Source organism: Dromiciops gliroides, chromosome 4 (genome assembly GCF_019393635.1).
Source record: "Dromiciops gliroides isolate mDroGli1 chromosome 4, mDroGli1.pri, whole genome shotgun sequence".
Lineage (NCBI taxonomy): Eukaryota > Metazoa > Chordata > Mammalia > Microbiotheria > Microbiotheriidae > Dromiciops > Dromiciops gliroides.
The window spans coordinates 402,774,432-402,794,713 of record NC_057864.1 but is presented as its reverse complement, the minus strand read 5'-3'; the positions used below and the strand labels follow the sequence as shown (position 1 = coordinate 402,794,713).

Here is a 20,282-nt window from a genome sequence, read left to right as displayed (position 1 = left end):
TTGTGTTCCTTTTCCAATCTTAGAACAATCAGATGTTCCATGTTCCAGTGGTTATAACTGTTGCTTCTTGGCCCACATATAGGTTCCTCGGGAGACAAGATGATCTGGTACTCCCATTTCTTTCAGGACTTTTGTTGTGCTCCATGCAGTCAAAGGCTTTAGTGAGACAATGAAACAGAAGCAGATGTTTTTTCTAAAACTCCCCTTGCTTTCTTTATGAATCCAGAAAATGTTGGCAGTTTGGTCTCTAGTTCTTCTGCCTCTTTGAAAACCAGCCTTTGGGGCGGCTAGGTGGCGCAGTGGATAAAGCACCAGCCCTGGATTCAGGAGTACCTGAGTTCAAATCCAGCCTCAGACACTTAACACTTACTAGCTGTGTGACCCTGGGCAAGTCACTTAACCCCAATTGCCTCACTAAAAACAAAACAAAACAAAACAAAAAAACAGCCTGCTCTTCTGGTAAGTCTTGGTTCACATGAAGGACAGCTTGTAGAATCTTAAGCATAACCTTGCTGGCATGTGAAATGAGAGCAACTGTTCAGTAATTTGAACATTCCTTGGCATTACCCTTCTTAAGAGGCAAACTGATCTTTTTCAATCCAGTGGCCACTGCTGTGTTTTCCAAATTTGCTGGCATAATAAGTGCAGCACTTGTACAGCATCATCTTTTAGGATTTGAAATGCCTCAGCTGGAATTCTATCACCTGCACTAGCCTTATTGTTAACATTATTTCATAAGACCCACTTGACTTCATTCTCCAGGATATCTGGCTCCACATCAGGAACCCTGTCATTGTGGTTATAGGTGATGTTAAGATTTTTCTTGCATAGCTCTTTTGTGTATTCTTGCCACCTCTTCCTAATTTCTTCAGCTTCTGCTAAGTCCTTACTCTTTTTGTCTTTTATCATGACCATTTTTGCATGCAACAGTTCCTTATATCTCTAATTTTCTTGAAGAGATCTCTTGTCTTTCCCATTCTATTGTTTTCTTCTATTGCTTTGCCTTGCAGGCCTATTTAAGAAAACCTTATCGAGGGGCAACTATGTGGCACAGTGGATAGAGCACCAGCCCTGGATTCAGGACGACCTGAGTTCAAATCTGGCCTCAGACACTTGACACTTACTAGCTGTGTGACCCTGGGCAAGTCACTTAACCCCCACTGCCCCAGGAAAGAAAGAAAGAAAGAAAACCTTATCTCTCCTTGCTATTCTTTGGAATTCTGCATTCAGTTGGGTATCTCTTTCCCTTTCTTTTTTCCCTTTTGTTTTCTTTCCTCAGCTATTCCTAAAGCCTCATCAGACAGCCATTTTGCTATATTGCTCTTTTTCTTTGGAATGTTTTGTTGCTGACTCCTGCACAACATTGCAAACCTCTGACCATAGTTCTTTGGGCATTCTATCAATCAGATCTAATCCTTAAATTTATTCATCCCTTCCACTTTATATTCATAAGGGATGTTATTTAGGTCATGCCTATATGATCTGTTGGTTTTCTTTACTTCCATTTAAGTCTGAATTTTGCTATTAGAAGCTCATGGTCTGAGCCATAGTTAGTGCCAGGTCTTGTTTTAACTAACTGTATAGAGCTTCTCTACCTTTGGCTGCAAAGTACATAATCAGTCTGACTTCTATACTGACTATCTGGTAATATCCATGTGTAGAGTTGCCTTTGAGGTTGTTAAAAAAAAAGTCTTTGCCATTTACTAAATTAAGGTCAAAATGTATACATGACCTAGATATAAAGAGAGATATTACAAGAAAATCTGAAGAACATGGAACATATTACTTATCAGACTTATGAATAGGCAAATAATTTATGAATAAATCGATGATAGAATGCAGAGTGAGTTTTAATAAATAAATGTAGCTAAGATCAGAGGGAAAGCAGAAAACTGGGGGAAAACTTTGTAAACAGTTTCTTAAAGGTCTCATATCTCAAATATATAAAGAACTTTGTGAAATCTAAAAGAATACGAATCATTTCCCAATTGATAGTCAAAGGATATGTACAGGCAGTTTTCTGATGTAGAAATCAAAACAATTTATAATCATATGAAAAAATGCTCTAAATCATTACTGATTAGAGAAATGCAAATTAAAATAACAGATATCACCTTACACCTATCAAATTGGCTAAAATGATAGAAGGGCAAAGTGATAAATGTTGGAGGGGATGTGAAAAAATTGGGACACTATTTCATTATTGGTGGAATTGTGAAGCATTTTGGAGCACAATCTGGAATTATGCCAAAAGAGTTATTAAAATGCTTAAACCCTTACCAAAAAAAGGTTTTGCTATTACCAGCAAGTTACTGTAACAAAACTTAGTTTCTGCCCTGCTTCATTTTGTACTCCAAGGCCAAACTTGCCTGTTACTCCAATTAGCTTTTGATTTCCTACTTTAGCATTCCAATCCCCTATAATAAATGACCTCTTGGGGGGGGGGGTGTTCTAAAAGATGGTGTAGGTTTCCATAGAACTGATCAACTTTGGCCTCTTTGATATCAGTGGTTAGAGCAAAGACTTGTATTATTATTACTGTGATGTTGAATGGTTTCCCTTGGATTTGAACTGATATCATTGTCATTTTTTAAATTATACAGCCCAGTACTGCTTTTCTCACCCTTTTACTAAGAGGACTACTCTATTTCTTCCAAGGGATTCTTGCCCACAATTGTATATGTAATAATCATCTAAATTAAATTCACCTATTCCTGTCCATGGATGGCATCCTTAATATTAACTTAATTAAATACAGACCAATCCCCTCAGTTTACATATGAGAAGACTGAAGTCCAGGGAAGTTGAGTCAAGGTCACAGAGGTACAAAACATTCCGAATTCAGTATTCTTTCCACATATTTCTAATTCTAAACCAGTATAGCAGTTACAATCTTTATCATATAATTTAGTATGAAACACACAGGCATCCTCTTACAAACACTAGACTTACACATGTTAGTCACAATCAACATTTATTAAGTGACTAGTTTATGCTGAGACCAAAGTAAAAACAGCCCCTGCCCTACAGAAGCTTATAATCTAGACCAGGGAGACATTATATACAAAATAGAAACAAGGTGATTTGGAGAGAAGGCACTAGCCATTGGAAGGTTATCAGGAAAACCTGGAATGCTATGTATAAGAAGAAGAAAATGAGTTTGGCACAAGTAAGTCTGAAGAGGAGCAATTTGTAATGAATAAATAAGGCTTAAGATGGGCTGGGATCCAGTTCTAAAGGGCTTTAAAAAGCAAAGAGAGTAGTTTATATTTGGTCCTGGGGGTAACTAGGAGCCACTAGAATTTACAAAAGGGGGCCGACTTACTCAGGAGCTTTAGGGGAAAATAATTTTGTCAGCTGTGTAGAAGATGGAAGGGAGTGGAGACACTTAAGGAAAGGAGATCATTTTAGAATTTACTGCTGTTTATTTCTACATATATGCTACTTTATATACTGCACTTTATAGGTGTTTTTTCTTTGTTTTCTGACAAAGCAATCAGGTTTAAGTTACCCAGGACCACACAGCTAGTGTCTGAGGCTGGATCTGAACTCAAGTCCTCCTGACTCCCATGCTGGTGCTCTATCCACTATACCACCTCCCCTTGCTCATTATAGTTTTAAAAATACTTTTTTACAATAAATCTCTTTTTATGGTCAAAACAACCCCCTGGGGTAGACATTAGTCACATGTCACATATATACCCCATCCATTTCTCCAGGGGCGTCTGATTACCTCCAGGATCAAATACAAGATCCTTTGTTTGGCATTCAAAGCAACAGGGGAATGAGTGAACCTTACTCTCATCAGAATTGGCTCAAAGAGGGAATAACATATACACTCAATTGGGTATGGAAATCTATCCCACTCTGCAGAAAAGTAGGAGAGGAAGGGGATAAGAGAAGCGGGGGAGAGGTGGTGATAGAAGGGAGGGTAAATTGGGGGAGGGGTAGTCAGAAGCAAAACACTTTTGAGGAAAGACAGGCTGAAAGGAGAGAATAGAATAAACGGAGAGGGGAGTGGAAAGAATGGAGAGAAATACACTTAGCAATAGTAAAAAAAATTGAAGCAACTTTTTCTGATAAAGGCCTCATTTCTCAAACATAAAGAAAACTCAAATTTATTTTTAAAAAAATAAGATCCATTCCCCAGATAAACAATCAAAAGATATGAATAGCTTTCAGATAAAGTAATCAAAGCTATCTATAGCCATATGGAAAAAAATGTCCTAATTTACTATTGATTGGAGGGTAAAACACTAAATAAAAAACAATTCTGGGGTACTACCTTATACCTATTAGATTGGCTAATAGGACAGAAGAAGAAAATGACAAATACTGGAGATGTAGGGAAAATGAGACATCAATGCACTGTTGGTACAGTTATAAACTGATTCAACCATTCTGTAGAGCAATTTGGAACTATGCCCAAAAGGCTATAAAACCATGCATATTTTTTGACCTAGCAATACCACTACTAGGTCTACATCCAAAAAGAGATAAAAAAGAAAAAGGAAAAGAACCTATATATACACAAAAATATTTATAGCAGCTCTTTTCTGGTGGGAAAGAATTGGAAGTTGAGGGGATGCCCATCAACTGGGGAATGGCTGAATAAGTTGTGGTACGTGATTCTGGACTGTGCTATAAGAAATGATGAGTAAGATGTTCTCAGAACAACCTGGAAAGACTTACATGAACTGATGAAAAGTGAAATGCACTGTGTACAAAGTAATAGCAATAACTGTAAGATAATCAGCCGTGAATAACTTAGCTATTCTCAGCAATACAATGATCCAAGAGAACTCTAAATGACTTAAGATGAAAAATGCTATCCAACCCCAAAGAAAAAACTGATGATGTCTGAATACAGATCGAAGCATTTTTTTTTTACTTTATTTTTCTTAAGGTTTTTTGGTCTGTATTTTCTTTCACAACATGACTAATATGGAAATGTTTTATGTGACTACACATGTATAACCTATATCAAATTGCTTGCCTTCTCAATGGGAGGAGAGGGAGCAAAAGAGAGAATTTGGAATTCAAAGTTCTAAAAACAAATGTTAAAAATTGTTTTTAACTTGTAATTGGGGAAAAATAAAATACTAAATAAGCGAGAAAAAGAAAGAATACAACCATCCTTCTAGGCTCTACACTTTCTACCATACCTAATTTATCCAGGCAGTTCCAAATTGTGTCATTATTACTACTATAACATCTCTCAAATTCTGAACCCTTCCCTCCACTTACACAGCCATCCCATTTCAGGCCTTCATCACCCTTCTCCTAGACTAGTGAAAAAGCTTCCTTTTTAAAAAATATGTTTTTATCTCATTAATTATTTCCCAATTGCATGTAAAAAAATTTAGCATTCATTTTTTTAAATTTTGAGTTCCACACTAATGCACTGTTGGTGGAGTTGTGAACAGATCTAATCATTCTGGAGAGCAATTTGGAAATATGCCCAAAGGGCTATGGGGCTGTGTATACCCTTTGACCCAGTAATACCACTACTAGGTCTGTATCCCAAAGAGATCATAAAAAGGGGAAAAGGACCCACATGTACAAAAATATTTATATCAGCTCTCTTTGTGGTAACAAAGAATTGGAAATCGAGGGGATGACCATCAATTGGGGAATGCCTAAACAAGTTGTGGTATATAAATGTAATAGAATATTATTGTGCTATAAGAAATGATGAGCAGGAAGAATTAAATAGACTGATGATAAGTAAAGTGAACAGAACCAGGAGAATATTGTATACAGTAACAGCAACATTGTGTGATGATCAGCTGTGATAGACTTTGCTTTTCTCAGCAATACAATGATCGAAGACATTTCATGAGGACTCTCCACATCCAGAAAAAGAACTGTGGAATCTGAATGCTGATTGAACCATACTGTTTTTACTTTTTCTTTTTTTTTTCTTTCTTGAGGTTTTTCCCTTTTGTTCTGATTCTTCTTTCACAACATAACTAATGTGGAAATGTTCAATGTGATTGTACATATATAACCTATATTAGATTGCTAGCTGTCTTGGGGAGGGGGGAAGGGAAGGAGGGGAAAAAACTGAAATACAAAGTCTTATAAAAACGAACACAGAAAACTAAAAATAAATTAATTAATTTTGAGTTCCAAAATTCTCTCCCTCTCTCCTATCATTCCTCCAACCACTGAGAAGATAAGCAATATGATATCGATTATTCAGGTGAAGTCATGCAAAACATATTTCCATATTAGCCACACAACAGCTTCCTAATTAGTCTTCTTGCCTAAAGTTTCTCCCTTTTCCAATCCATCCTCTAGATAGCAGCCAAAGTGATTTTTCAAAACAGTAGGTCTATCTTCTCCTCCTCTTCAATAAACTCAGTTTTCTATTACCTCTAAGATCAAACATAAATTCCTTTAGCATTTTAAATTCCTCGCAATACATATCCCCAATATATCTTTCTGGAGTATTATATTATTATTATTGTTGTTGTTATTATTGTTATTATTATTATTTAGTGTATTATATATTATGTATTACTCCCCTTTACACATTCTAGGTGAGCAAAACTTGCCTTCTTACTATTCCTCCCATATGATACTTCATCTCTCTCCCCTTTTCATGCCTTTAAGCTGGCTAGGATCCATGCCTGGAATACATTCACTCTTTTGACCAGTGCCTTTTAGAATCCTAATTTCCTTCAAAATGCAGCTCAAATGCCACTATCTGCATGAAGCTTTTACCGATCCACAAACTACTTGTGCCCAATTGTATTCTGTATATACCTATATGTGTATAACAGTACTTCTCCAACTTAGTTGCTTAGGTCTCAATATTCTTTGCCATGAAGATTATGGGCACAATAAACATTTAAGTAGAAAAATAAAGTTCAAAGCAGTCAATCCTCTAAATACATGAACTGGGCCTAGTGATTCCTTTTCCTTTATTTCTCTCTCAGCCTCTCCTTTCTTTATCTAAAATGTGCATAAGAGGAGGCAGCTTTGTGCCTCCTTGAAGATCGGCTACAGTGAACAAAGAACAAACTGAAGCCAGGAGCAGGAGCTAAAGAACTGTGGGCATGGGATGAGTTTCAAGGCACATGTGCCATGGTAGACCAGTGGTTCCTGGTGTACATATTATCTTCCTAAACAGGACAGAAGCTCCTCCAGGGCAGAGATTTTCACTTCTGTTGTACTGCCAGACTTAACATAATGTCTAGAAGATAGTAGGCACTTAAATTCTTATTGACTGACTGCTGATTAAAATTGCAGGGGCCCTGGGCAAGTCACTTAACCCCAATTGCCTCACCAAAAAAAAATTGCAGGGGCAAATTCAAACCAGAGATAAAGAAAATCTTCCGAACAATTAGAGCTCCCTAAAAGAGGAACAGGCTACCTACCTCTGGAAATGGTGACCACTTACCAGGTATGTTCACCTAAGACTTTCCACATTTCACTAAATTCTTCACATTTGTTGTTTCTTACCGTACAGTAATACCGCATCGATTTATTTGGCCACTCCCTAATCGCTGGACATCTATGTCATTTACAAGACTTTATAGCCACCAGAAAGGAAAAGGAAAGGAAGAAAGAAAGGTATGGCATTTGCTCATCATTCAAATTCAGGTCTTATTTTTTAACCAACTATGGAAAAATGTACCCATTATTGCATTGGTTGATAATTTTTTTTAACGAATTTAGCTTTGCAAGTTTCATTCCGAGAAGAGAGAAGGGAATGAGATTACAATCTCTGTATTTATCATTAAAGGAAAAAAGCAGTAGTTAGCTGTTTTCCCCCAAGTAAGTGCAATGAGAACTTTCCCCTAAAGCATAAAGACTTCCTGTAATTCTTTTTTTTTTTTTAAAGACTGGGAGAATATATTAGTAATCTGCACATTAGCATGTCCCTCTTTAAAATTAGGGTTTGAAGAGAAGATAACAAAAAACCCATTGAGAAAAGATCCTTGGAGGCCAGTGGCTTTTCATTTTATTTTTGTATCCCAGACACCTGACACAGAGATGGAATGAGTGGAGGGATTCTGGTTCAAATATTCATTAAACTAAGCCTAACCATCAACAGAAGAATGACTTAGGGCTCAGCTCTCTCCACTAGTCATGCTCCCACTACCCTTATAAGAAATAAAAAACTATTGAAGTCTGGTTATGACATGGAATAGCCAAGTGACCTTTTCCAAATCACATAACTTTTCTGAGCCTCAGTTTTCATTGGTAAAAGTGAATATGACACTTGTACTTCTTATTTTATATGACTGCGACAACGAAAGCATTTTGTAAATTGGAAAGTACTATGTAAATGAGTGATTTCGTTCATTAAATGAAATACTGACACTTATAAAGTACCTTTACATATATATTATCTCTCCTACAACAAAGTTAAAGTTAGTTCTATAGATTATCAATCTGTTGTTTCATCATTTTCAGTCATGCCTGACTCTTCGTGGCCCCTTTTAGGGTTTTCTTGGCAAAGATACTGGAGTGGTTTGCCATTTCCTTCTCCAGCTCATTATACAGGTGAGGAAACTGAGGCAAACAGGGTTAAGAGCAAGCCCGCATTTATTAAGGGCCAAATACATGCCAGATGCTGTGCTAGGCAAAGGCTTATACAAGATCAAAAATGAAATAATTCTTGCCCTGGACAAGGCTTTACTCGTTCCCCATTTTACAGATGAGGAAACTGACCACTTATAGAGAAAGTGGCTTGCTCACAGGCATACAACTAGTAAGGGTCAGAGGTCAAACAGTCCAAGCTCCACTGACTCTAAGGCCAATAGGCTCTCCAATATACCATATGTGGCAAATAGAATATTGTCGAATAATAAAGCCAACTAACAGAAATATGACTTGGGGATGGGGCAGGGGGAGGGGGAGAAGAAGAGTGTTTCCATGGTCCTGTAGAACCATAAGTGTCAGGGAAGTGGAGTAGTATAGGGTTCCTAGGAGAGAATTAGTGGGTGATTAACAGGTGTGAGTCTCCATAGAGTCAACACAACCAGACAAGATAAAGAAGGTATGGGCTGAAAATGAGGCCCAATGCTTAAAAAAAAAAAAAAAAGTTAACAGTCTAAAGATGAAAGCCCCAAATCCATCAGAAGACAAAGATACCTAGTGGTTAGGGCTAAATAAGTAAATATGATTTGAGTACAGGGACAAGAGATCCAAAGACAAGAGTCAAGGGAATATTATGGAAGAAGTGTAGTACTTCCAATATTGACCATTGGTTCACTAAAGTGAGTTATTTTATGGCAAGGCAGGGCTACCACAATTCAACAAGCATTAGGCATCTACCACAGACAGACAAATTCAGCTGAATGCAATGTAGTTGTAAGTTCAGCCATTACATTTCACACTATTAGCTAACTACTCACCACATCTTACATGACGATGACGATGATGATAGTTAACATTTATATAAGCTTACTATGTGCCAGATACAAGTACTAAGCACTTTACAATTATTATCTAATTTAATTCTCACAACAACCCTGGGAGGTAGGTGCTATCATCATTTCCATTTTAGAGAAAAGAAAACTAAGGCAAACAAAGGTTAAGTGACCTGCCCAAGGTCATACAGCTAATAAGTATCTGAGGCCAAATTAAAACTGAGGTCTTCCTAACTCCAGGCCAGGTACTCTAATCTACTGCACCAACTAGCTGCCCAAAATGAATTCTGAACCATACTATTTTACCAATTTTCCTATTATATGGAGCAGAAAGAAAAGTAAAGGATTGGCAATTATAGTTATTTTCAAAAGTAACCATGGGGGCAGCTAGGTGGCGCAGTGGATAGAGCACCAGCCCTGGAGTCAGGAGTACCTGAGTTCAAATCCGACCTCAGCCACTTAACACACTTACTAGCTGTGTGTCCCTGGGCAAGTCACTTAACCCCAATTGCCTCACCCAAAAAAAAAAAAAAGTAACTATGATGGGAAATGTAATCTATCAACAAATATTTATTAATTTCCTACTATGTGCTAGGTCTGAGGGCAGGGTCTGAATAAAAAGATAAAATGTTAGCAAACTAAATACAAGATAATTTTAAGGGGTGTAGCACTGGCAAGCTAAGGAGATTAGTTAGGTGAGCGGAGTTCTAAGCAAAGCCACAGATTCTAAGAAATAAAGGTAAGGAAAGAGAGTAATGCCAATGCAGAAGAGAAATGGACATTCTTTATGAGCCATAGAGGTACTGGAAGAAATCCAGTTTGGTTGGACTATACAGTGCTAAAGGAGAGTAATGCATAATGCTTGGGGTTGGGGCAAGGTGCTATGAAAGGTTTTAAAGGAGAAACAGGAATTCATATTTTATTTATATTTTATTCTAGAGGTAATATGGAGTCACTGAAGTTTGTGTAGAGGAGTAATATGGGCACTTCTATATATCAGAAAAATCACTGTGGCAGCATGCTAAAGGACGGACAGGAGAATTGAAGTAATTTTTTTAAAGACTTAAAAAAAATTAAATGAGTTTCAATTATTAAGCAGTCATTTTTTTTCCTCTTCCCATCTCCCTCCACCCACTGGGTAGAAAAGGGAGAAATACAGACAGAACCCCTGTATCACATAAACACTGTCAAGCAAAATATTCATACACTCATACTTGTTAGTCTGTATATCCATTATCTCTCTGTCCAAAGATGGGCAATATTCTTTTTTCTTTTCTTTCTTTCTTTTTTTTTGGTGAGGCAATTGGGGTTAAGTGACTTGCCCAGGGTCACACAGTGAGTAAGTATCAAGTGTCTGAGGGCGGATTTGAACTCAGGTCCTCCTGAATCCAGGACCAGTGCTCTATCCACTTTGCCACCTAGCTGTCCCAGCAATACTCTTTTTTATCAGTCCTCTGGAATCATGATTGATCATTTAGTTGATCAGAGTTCTTAAGTCTTTCAAAACTTCATTTTTATAACACTTGCTATGGTATAAATTGTCCTTCTGGTTCTGCTCATTTCAATCTGCATCAGTTCCTACAAGCCATTCCATATCTCTTTGAAACTGCCCTTTTTTCTCATTTCTTTACAGCACAATAGTATTCCATTATATACATATAATCACAATTTATTTAGCCATTCCCCAATTGATGAGGCATCCCCTTAGTTTCCAGGTTCTTAATTTTTGTTTTTTTGGTGGTGCTGGTGATTTGCCACCACCTCTTGACTTCCTTCAAGTCTCAACGAAAATCCTCTGCAAGAAGACTTTCCAATCCCCCTTAATGCTACTACCTTCCTTCTGAGATTATCTCCAATTCACCCTGTACATATTGTTCGCACATAATTGTTTACATGTGGTCTCCCTCAGTCTACCGTGAGCTTCTTGAGGGTTTACTTCATTTCTTATATCCCTAGGTGCTAGTAGGCATGTAGCGTTTAATAAATGCTGGATGACCAACAGAAACAGTCTTCTCCAGGAAACTTCCTGATCCACCCCCATCTTTCAGTAATCAATCAGTCAGAAAACATTTATTAAGAGCCTATTATGTGCTAGTTACTATTTGACATGCTGGAAATACAAAGAAAGGCAAAAGACATTGCTCTCGTGTAGCTCACAGTCTAACAGGAGAGGCATCATGCAAAAAAACCCACAACTATGTACAACTAAATACAGGAAAAATTGGAAATAATCGACAAAAGGAAGGCACTAGGATTAGGAGGGATTGGAAAAGGCTTCCTGTAGAAGGTGGATTTTAGCTGGGACTCAGAGAAGCCAGAGAAGCCAGTAGGCAGAGATAAGGAGGAAGAGCTATTCATGTGTGGGAGATAGTGAAAATGCCTGTAGTTGGGAGAAGCAATGTCTTGTTCAAGGAACAGCAAGGAGGCCAATGTCACTGGATCTTGCCCCTCATACCTCAAGTAGTACTGCTCCATAACTCAAAAGCCCTTATCATTTAATGTCATGGATCAAACCTGTATTATACTTTCTTAACAGATTATAAATGCCTTCACAGTAGGGGTTGTATCTCATCTAAGCACTGTATTTCCCCGTGACCAGCATAAATTGGTGCAAGACAGATTCCTGGCCTTGTTTATTGTGGGGCTTCCTTTTGTTAACTTTTGCTTTATAAGTTGATGACAATATTCTTATCCTCTAGACTCCATCTCAAAGGATTAGGAGTGGAATAAACTCAAAATGACAATTGTGTCTATTCACTCTTGGCTCAAAACTAGCGGTGTGCCTCTGGACAATTTACTCAACTTCTCTGGGCCTCAGCTGCCCTACTAAAAAATAAGGCAGCAGAATAGACCTAATCTCTAAAATCCCTCCCGTTTATCCATCCTCTAACATACTGATTGGTTTGCTCAAAAAGCTGAGGGCAGATATGCAAGAGAAATAGTCTAAGAGTGGAAAAAAGGCACCTGGCTTCTGGAGCAAAGACTACAACAAAGCTCATTACATGGTTTCAATAAGCTTTAGGTTGTTTTCCTCCTGTTTTTTCTTCAGCTCCCTTTCTTTTTTTTTTTATTAATATGGGAGAATCAGGGAAATGGCTAATCTTTTATTGGAGGGAAGAAAACATTACAACACATCTCAAGAAAACCAATCCAGTGACTCAGTGGCTCTACTGGTGGGTACCAGCTAGTAATGGCTTCCACAGTTAGGGCAATGCTGTGTCTCGCCTTTGTCAAGACAGAACCAGGTGACTGCACCGTTGCCCTCTTCACAGACGCAGCCCGATATTCGCCTCTCAGGGATGGAAGGGGCCAGGTTAGTCCCTTAGTCCCTGGAGCTGCCTTTGGGGCTAACCTATTGTAGAGATCCAAATCATTTCTGCAGCCATCATAATCTCTCTCTCCAAACCAGTAGCCTGCTCTTCATCAGAAGGGATGCTTCCTCTGCTCAGCCCATACCAGGCCACAGGCCCTCAAGGCCTGGACCACCAGCGACCTGGCACCTGGCACCCCCCACCCCCACCCCCACCCCCTGCAGTAACCTTGCAGCCATCACAACTGAGACAACTACCTTCAGCTCCCTTTCTGAAAGTGTCTGCTTTGTGTCTCTGATAAAGTCCAGAATGCTAACAACTTTCTTTGTCTCACTATAACACCAATTATTTCTTTTAGATTTTCAAAGTTTTACCTGTTTCTCGAACTAATTTGAGAGCTATGGCCATTTATGATAAAAATCTTAAACATGTCAAAAGTAAACTCAATTAACTTTATTTTATATTCAATAAATTCTGATATATTAATCAATAAGATATCAACTTGTTCCCTAAACAGGATTACAAAGATGTTCCACTGTATTTAGATCTAAGTAATTTGGGATAGGGTTAAGTGTAGGTGATGGCTGAAGACTTATCTCCAGTTTTAGATTTAAGCAACCTTATTTAACAGAAGGGAGAGTGATGAAGAGGAATGATCAGTGGACGTGGAGTATGGAGAGCTGGGTTCTAATTATGTTTCTACTACTAATTTGCTAATTTACCCAAGTCCCATACTCTCTGTACTTCACTTACCTTCATCTGTAAAATAAGGAATTCCAACTAGCCAAATCCTAAGATGCCTTCCAGCTCTAAAATTTTATGATTCTATAGATTAGTGAATTTGTAATTATTTTATTAATATACTTTATTCATAAATCTTGATATACTGAACATTGAAATTTTATTAGCAAACCAAGTAATACACAGTAGATTTTCATTCCTAGACTAACAAAATGACTACAAGACATTCAAACATCCCCAAAATTTCTTTCTTAAAAGCTTTTCTTCCCCTTTAGTCACTCCGAAATTTTTACCATAACATAATTTTCAATACATTTTATGTCTCCAGGTTAGGGATCTTCTAATAAGCTAAATTCATAAACCTGTAAAGGTCAAGGGTGTCATATGTCAAAGTATAACTGAAAATTAAAAATCTAAACAAGTGGAAAGCTTAAAACATTTTTTCACAATGATCTCAAATATTTAATTTTAAAAATCGAAGCCATTTGTGGTATAATCATCTTTGCTATTATTTTATAAACATTTGACATTCAAATGATACACCAGATTTGATGCCACTCATGCCAAAGTGTGACAAATGGATAGGTTTTTATAAAATGACAAAAATGAACTATTTTTCATCTTTTTTTTCATCTAAAAGTAATTCCACAAGAATTACTAAATAAATACAAGTTACATTCCATACTATAAATGAACAAGAGATCTTAGGGAAGTAGACGCCTATACCTATAAAATTTTGTGTCAAATATATATCATTCATATGAAAGTAAGTTCCTTTTAAAATTAGAGCAGATTCACACATGCCTAGTTAATTAAAAACATTTTTAACACAAAGGTATCAATGCAGGCTATAAGGAATATTTCTTAAGCAAATATAAACAAATACTACACGTTAAGTAAACCCTTTAAATCATTATATCCATAAATATAACAGATTAAACTAGTTTCAGACTAAATGAGATCAACGAAGCTTATACGTAAGTCTCTAAATGATCAATAAGATTTTTGTGTAAAACATGAAATTACAGCTGTAATTTTAATAGCAATTAGATCTAAGTCAAATTTCACCTAGATCTGGTTTAAATCTAGAAGAACAATGTACATAAAATGACCTATCCTTTCCCTTTGTCACCTTTTCAAAACAAAGTAACTTGAAACAGAAAAGCAATTTGTGAAAACATCTGTATTTGACTTACTCCCCAAGCTTTTTTAAAGCACATGCATAGATTCCATTGTCCTAACAGCAAATGTGAAAGTGTATGTCTGTTTTTTAAATAAGCCATGTCTTCTGGTCAGATGAGAAGACCGTATAAAAAAATTCTATTTGTAAAAATAACCACTGAAAAATAACTGACATTATTATAGTTCATCAAAATGTATAAAGCATTTTTCATCCCTGTCTAGTTAAGGTTTCACAACAACTCTATGAGATAGTTGTGATAATAACTCATGCCCATTCACAGCTGAAGAAACCAAGGCTTAGAATAATAAGTGACTTGCCTATGGTCATACAGCTAGACTTATCAGATGCCCAGGTTCAAATTGAGGTCTCTGCTGATTCCAAATATAGAGCACTCATTCCATCATATATATCACTTTTCCTCAACAGAAAAGCAGAGAAAGTAGAAACATTCCCATCTAAAGTTACTGCATCCCTGACTTTCAAAAAAGTCCAGAAAGAACTTATCATGCAAGAAGCAAGAAACTAAGATCATCTTTCTGGGCCTGATCCTATGCACTGTCAGCTGAAGAAATGAATGGCAATATGAAATTCAAGGAGTACCTCAAAACTCTTCAAGCAAGTCCTCCTAATAAAGGGGTGGAATGTCTGGTCATTAGACAAAGTCCTCTTTTGTTCTCACTTTGGTCACCAGCCTAGACAGGCTACTGCCTACTATGGCTAAACTATATCCCAAACGGAACTTCCCATCTCACATAATATTCCATGTCCCATCTCCATGACTTTCCACTGGCTGTCCCCCATGCTCAACCTCCTCAACTCTGACTTCTGGTTTCTGAGGCTTACTTCAAAACTCATTTCAAATCCCACCTCCTGCAAAAAGCCATTCCTAGTGGAAGCTGGATGGCTTAGTGAAGCGTTGCAGGTCAGAAGTCAGAAAGGCCAGTTCAAATACTGCCTCAAGATACTTCTTAGCTGACTGACTCTGGTAAAGTCACAACTTCTCTCTGCCTCCTCAGTTTCTTCAACTTTAAAATGGGATAACAACAGGACCTACCTCAAAGGATCAGAGTGAGGATCAAATACGATAATATTTGTAAAGAGTTTAGCACAGTTCCTGGCACACAGTAAGCACTATGTACCTAATAAGTGTTCGTACACTCTACCTCTTCCCTTCTCACCTCCCCATCACCAGGAGTGCTTTCCCTCTGTTATTATTTCCAATTTACTCAGTGTGTGTATCTGGTATGTACCTAGTTATTTATATGTTGTTCTCCATTACAATGTGAGCACCTTGAGGGCAGAGATCCCATTTTTGCCTTTCTTTGTACCTCCAGGATTTAGCATAGTGCCTGGTACAAAAGAAGCACTTAAAAAATGCTTCCGGACTAAATCCGAAGTGTACTTAATTCAGAACCTGAAGCCTGCAGCTGCTACCAATAACTGAAGTTGTAGAGGAGGAGAGTATGTGACCTCAAGCACTACATGGAGCTAATTATCCTTGCTGATTACCTATAGTAATATTTTGCCCAAAATCAGCCTTAAGAGTTGTTGAGTGGCGTGAAACAGCTAAGGAAACTAACTTCAAGTTTCTGGAGTGACATTTTACAAAGTTATTTTCTTCTATAAAATCAAATGGAAGGTTGCTTTGAATAATTTTGCTAAGAGCCCTTTGACTAAATGAGACAAATATGTAAAGCACTCAAGAAAACTTTAAAAAAACACTACATTACCTATTATTACTTATAATATGTCTAAGTCTTGTCAGGAAAGTTGACATCTTCCTGAAAAAAGAAAATCAACATTTTTTCTTATGTCATCAGAGAATTAAATCACCTCAAAGCCATTTCTGTGTACAGAACTCCTTGCCCTTTCTCCCTTGAAAATATTCTAACATTCATCTTTTCAAAGTGTAACTTCAGATTATTATTCATAAAGCATCAATAATTTCTTTTAGCCATCAGTTACTGCATTAGCAATTTCCTATTTTTGCAATGATCATTTTTTTCAAAAGCCCGGATAAAACGGATAAAAATCACTCAAAAACTGGAGCCATGAACTTATCTTGAAACTTTTAAAAGTTAACCAGATTCAAAAGGAACAAAATCTGGGGGGGGGTTTCCTAACCTACCTTCATTCCCACACTGCTCTGCTATCATTTCTCACAGACATTTTCCTTAGTTTACTAAAGTGTGTCGAAGAGATGAACTGGAATAGTGATCCACAAAAACCCACCTTTGTCCACTGAATCACAATATCAATAACTGACATATAAATATCATAGTTGTGACAGCCAAAAGGTGCAATAGATAATGTTGGACCTGGAGTCAGGAATTCAAATCAGACCCTGACACTTAATATTCCTGTGATTCCTGACAAGTCACTAATTTCCTATAAAATGGTAATAATAATAGTAACCAACCTACCTGGGGTTGTGAGGGGGATTAAATTTGTAAAATGTTTTGCAAACTTTATAGCACCATATGAATACTAGCTATTATTAGTTCTTTAAGGCATGCAGAGTAATTTAATTTAAATTTCACAAGAGTTTGGATTATAAATGAAAACCTTGATTTCAAGTCCAGCATTAGCCACTAAACCATTCTGAACTTTATTTCCAACTAAAGCTACATAGTTTTTTCCCCTTACATTTTTTATTTCTTGAGACAGGAAAGAAAAAAGGGATACTGTTATCTATCTGCTCCTGTTCCACTATGTGGTCAAATTAATCTTCCTAAAGCTCAGATCAAACAATGTCATCATCCCTTCTTTCCCCTCCCATTCCATAGAATAAACTCCTGGGGTTTCCTATCACCTCTGGGCTCTGGAAGGCATTCAAAGCCCTTCAAAACCTTTCCTCCCCCCTACATACTCTGCAATCCATTGACTGACCTCCCAGCAGTTCCTCCCACAGGCCACTACATTTCAAGACTCTGGGCATTTTCAATGGCTGTTCCCCAAGCCCAGAATACTCTCCTCATCATCTCCTACCTTCCGGGCTTCCTTCAAAAGCAGCTAAAATTTGCATTATCTTTATATTATGTTTTACAAGAGACCTTTCTTTTCTTTTTTTTTTTGGTGGGGCAATGGGGGTTAAGTGACTTGCCCAGGATCACACAGCTAGTTAAGTGTCAAGTGTCTGAGGCCGGATTTGAACTCTGGTACTCCTGAGTCCAGGGCAGGTGCTTTACCACTGCGCCACTTAGCTGCCCCCAAGAGACCTTTCTTGATCTTCTGTAACCCTAGTGCCTTCTCTCTATAGATTATCTCCAATTTATTGTCTATAGGGGGTGGGTCAAAATTCACGATGTTTTAATGACTTTTTGAAAATGATTTTTTCTTTATTTTTTGCCATCGACAAGATGACTTCTCAGACGTAATGTAAATACATTATATATATATATATATATATATATATATATATATATACATACTGTATATGATGCTATGGTATTGCAAATTTAAAACAAAAAATAAAAGTTATTAAATATAGAAACCCCTTCATGACTTTTGGCCCACCTTGAATATCTTGTTTGTTACCAGTTGTTTTAATGTCGTCTCTCCCAAAAGATCAAGATCTCCTTAAGTATAGGGACTCTGCTTTTGCCTTTTCTTTGTATAGTGCATAGCAGCATAGTGCTTGAAACATAATAAGCCCTTAAAAAATGTTTCCTGACTTGAAATAACAAGCAAGACAAAACTAAAAAGATGCATAGAATAGGTGGAGAGGTATTTACGACGTGGAAGACAGGGGGCAGTACTTCGAAAATTCTCAGCTGCAGAGCAAAAGAAGCAAAAAGATACTTGAATATGCAAGCAAAGGTACAAAAGGAAAAGCAAACAGTTCGTTTCTTATTACAGTACTCGGAGTTTAAGTACCTCCACTAGAGTCCTATTCCAAAGGTTCATCGTGGCCTGGAGATGACCCTGAGCTCAGCTAAGAGCAAGCTCCGGCAGGTCCTACTTCAGTACAGCCTCCCCAAAGGGCCGGCCTAGCTAAGTTCCCAACAATCGTCCCCATAAAGTAGGCCACCAGGTGAAGAACTTTTTTGGAAATGCATGCAAAGAGGGGTTAAGCCCCTCGTCGCGTTGAGAGAATACCCAAACTTTTTTTTTTTTAAAGAATCTTTTGCAGCACCTTAAAATTCATGTAATTTCTCTCCCAACTAAAACCGGCAAGAACTCATCATCGTCCCTAATGAATGCAAAGGAATAGTTAGTAGGAGGGTGAACATTCACTCCTTTGGGTACCCAAGTTCGGCTTAGGTGTTCTCGCCCAGACATAAAAGTTGATTGACATTATCCAAACGTGTGTACTAGTTCGTTTGCACACTCGGCCATCAAAGCACAAAAGGCCCCGGTCTAAATGCTGACTGCAGGGTACCCGAGAAGAGAAAAAAAAAGGTGGACGACGAGCTGTTCCGAGAACTGCAGGCTACCGGGGGGAGGCAAGCAGGGTGCGCCCAAAGTAATTCAAAAAGTGAAGGCGAGAAAGAATAGGCTACACATTCCCTTCCAGATACATCTGCTCCCTCTAAAAGAGGGGGGATGGGGCGGGGAGAGGGCGCCGCGGGGGTAAAGTCTTTATTCCTTTTGTAAAAGGGAGAAGCCCACTTTTCAGAAGTGCCCCGGGGAAAGAGAAAGCATTTTCCCCCCTCCCCACCACCCAGGTCCCAGTCGCCAGCACCCCCAGCTTCCCCAGTGAATGCGGGACAAGTAGGCTGCACTTGCGGGGGGCTCGGGAGCGAGCCCCACTAACATGCAGCACCTGAGCTGAGCAGGGCGACCCCAGGCCCCCCTCTGGGAGACTGGGGGCGCCCCCACCCCTCAGTTACCTGGCGGGAAGCAGCAGCCGCAGCTGCCCCCGCCCCCGTGCCCTTAAGCCAGACCCCGGGCTGGTTTTCGAGGCGCCGCTGTAGTCCTCCCGCCGCAGTCCTTACCTCGCCGCCTGGCAGCCCTCCAGCTCCAGCTCCAGCTGCAGCGGCAGCTCCGGCGGCGGCGGCGGCGGCGGCGGCGGCTCCTCCATGGCGGTGACGGCGGCGGCGGCGGCGGCGGCTCCAGCGGGAGGGGAGACCAGCTCGGCGGCGACGACTGCCTCTCTCATCCGTGCACCGAGCCCGGCATGGCGGCAACGAAAGTGAGGCTGCAGCCGGGCTGAGACTGGGGGAAGCACGGGCCCCGGGGGCTCGCGGAACGCCGTCCTCGCTTTTATCCGGCGGCGGGAGCCCTTCGGCCCGGGAGCGTCCGCGCCGCGGCCATCTTGGAAACGGCGACCAGCCGAGAGAGAGCCCGGCTACGGCGGGCGTCGAGGGACAAGCCTCCCGAGGGCGGCGACGCGGGCGGCTGCTGCGGGCTCTGGAATTCCACGGGGCGGAGAAGACGACCAGGGGAGGGAGGGGCAAAGGGGAGAAGGCGCGCGGGGGAGGGGGGTGACGGGGCTGAGGGAGGTCAGGGGGGGATGCCCAGTCTCCAGCCCGGCACCCGCCGGGGAAGATGCTAGGAAAGCGTGCCAGGTGTCACCGGGAGCTTGGATCCGGGTGGCAAAGGCTTTCCCTGGTCCCTGCTGTGTGATCCCAGTCACTTTCAGTAATCAACCAGAGAGGAAGGAGGTGATGCAAGCCGGAATGCAGCGGAGCATTTAGACTTCTGATTGCCCGGATCGGG

At 39.4% G+C, this 20,282-nt stretch overlaps 1 protein-coding gene across 6 annotated transcripts in view; it reads right to left on the bottom strand.

Moving 5' to 3' along the window:
- MAP3K4 (mitogen-activated protein kinase kinase kinase 4) overlaps nucleotides 1–19,872 on the bottom strand; it is a 155,623-nt gene extending 135,751 nt beyond the window's left edge. For all 6 annotated transcript variants that reach the window (XM_044003012.1, XM_044003014.1, XM_044003015.1 and 3 more), the window contains exon 1: nucleotides 19,559–19,872. In XM_044003012.1, the coding sequence (XP_043858947.1) occupies nucleotides 19,559–19,722 (164 nt within the window). In that variant the 5' untranslated portion in view covers nucleotides 19,723–19,872. The remainder of the gene's footprint in view (nucleotides 1–19,558) is intronic.
- Nucleotides 19,873–20,282: the final 410 nt, after the last annotated feature.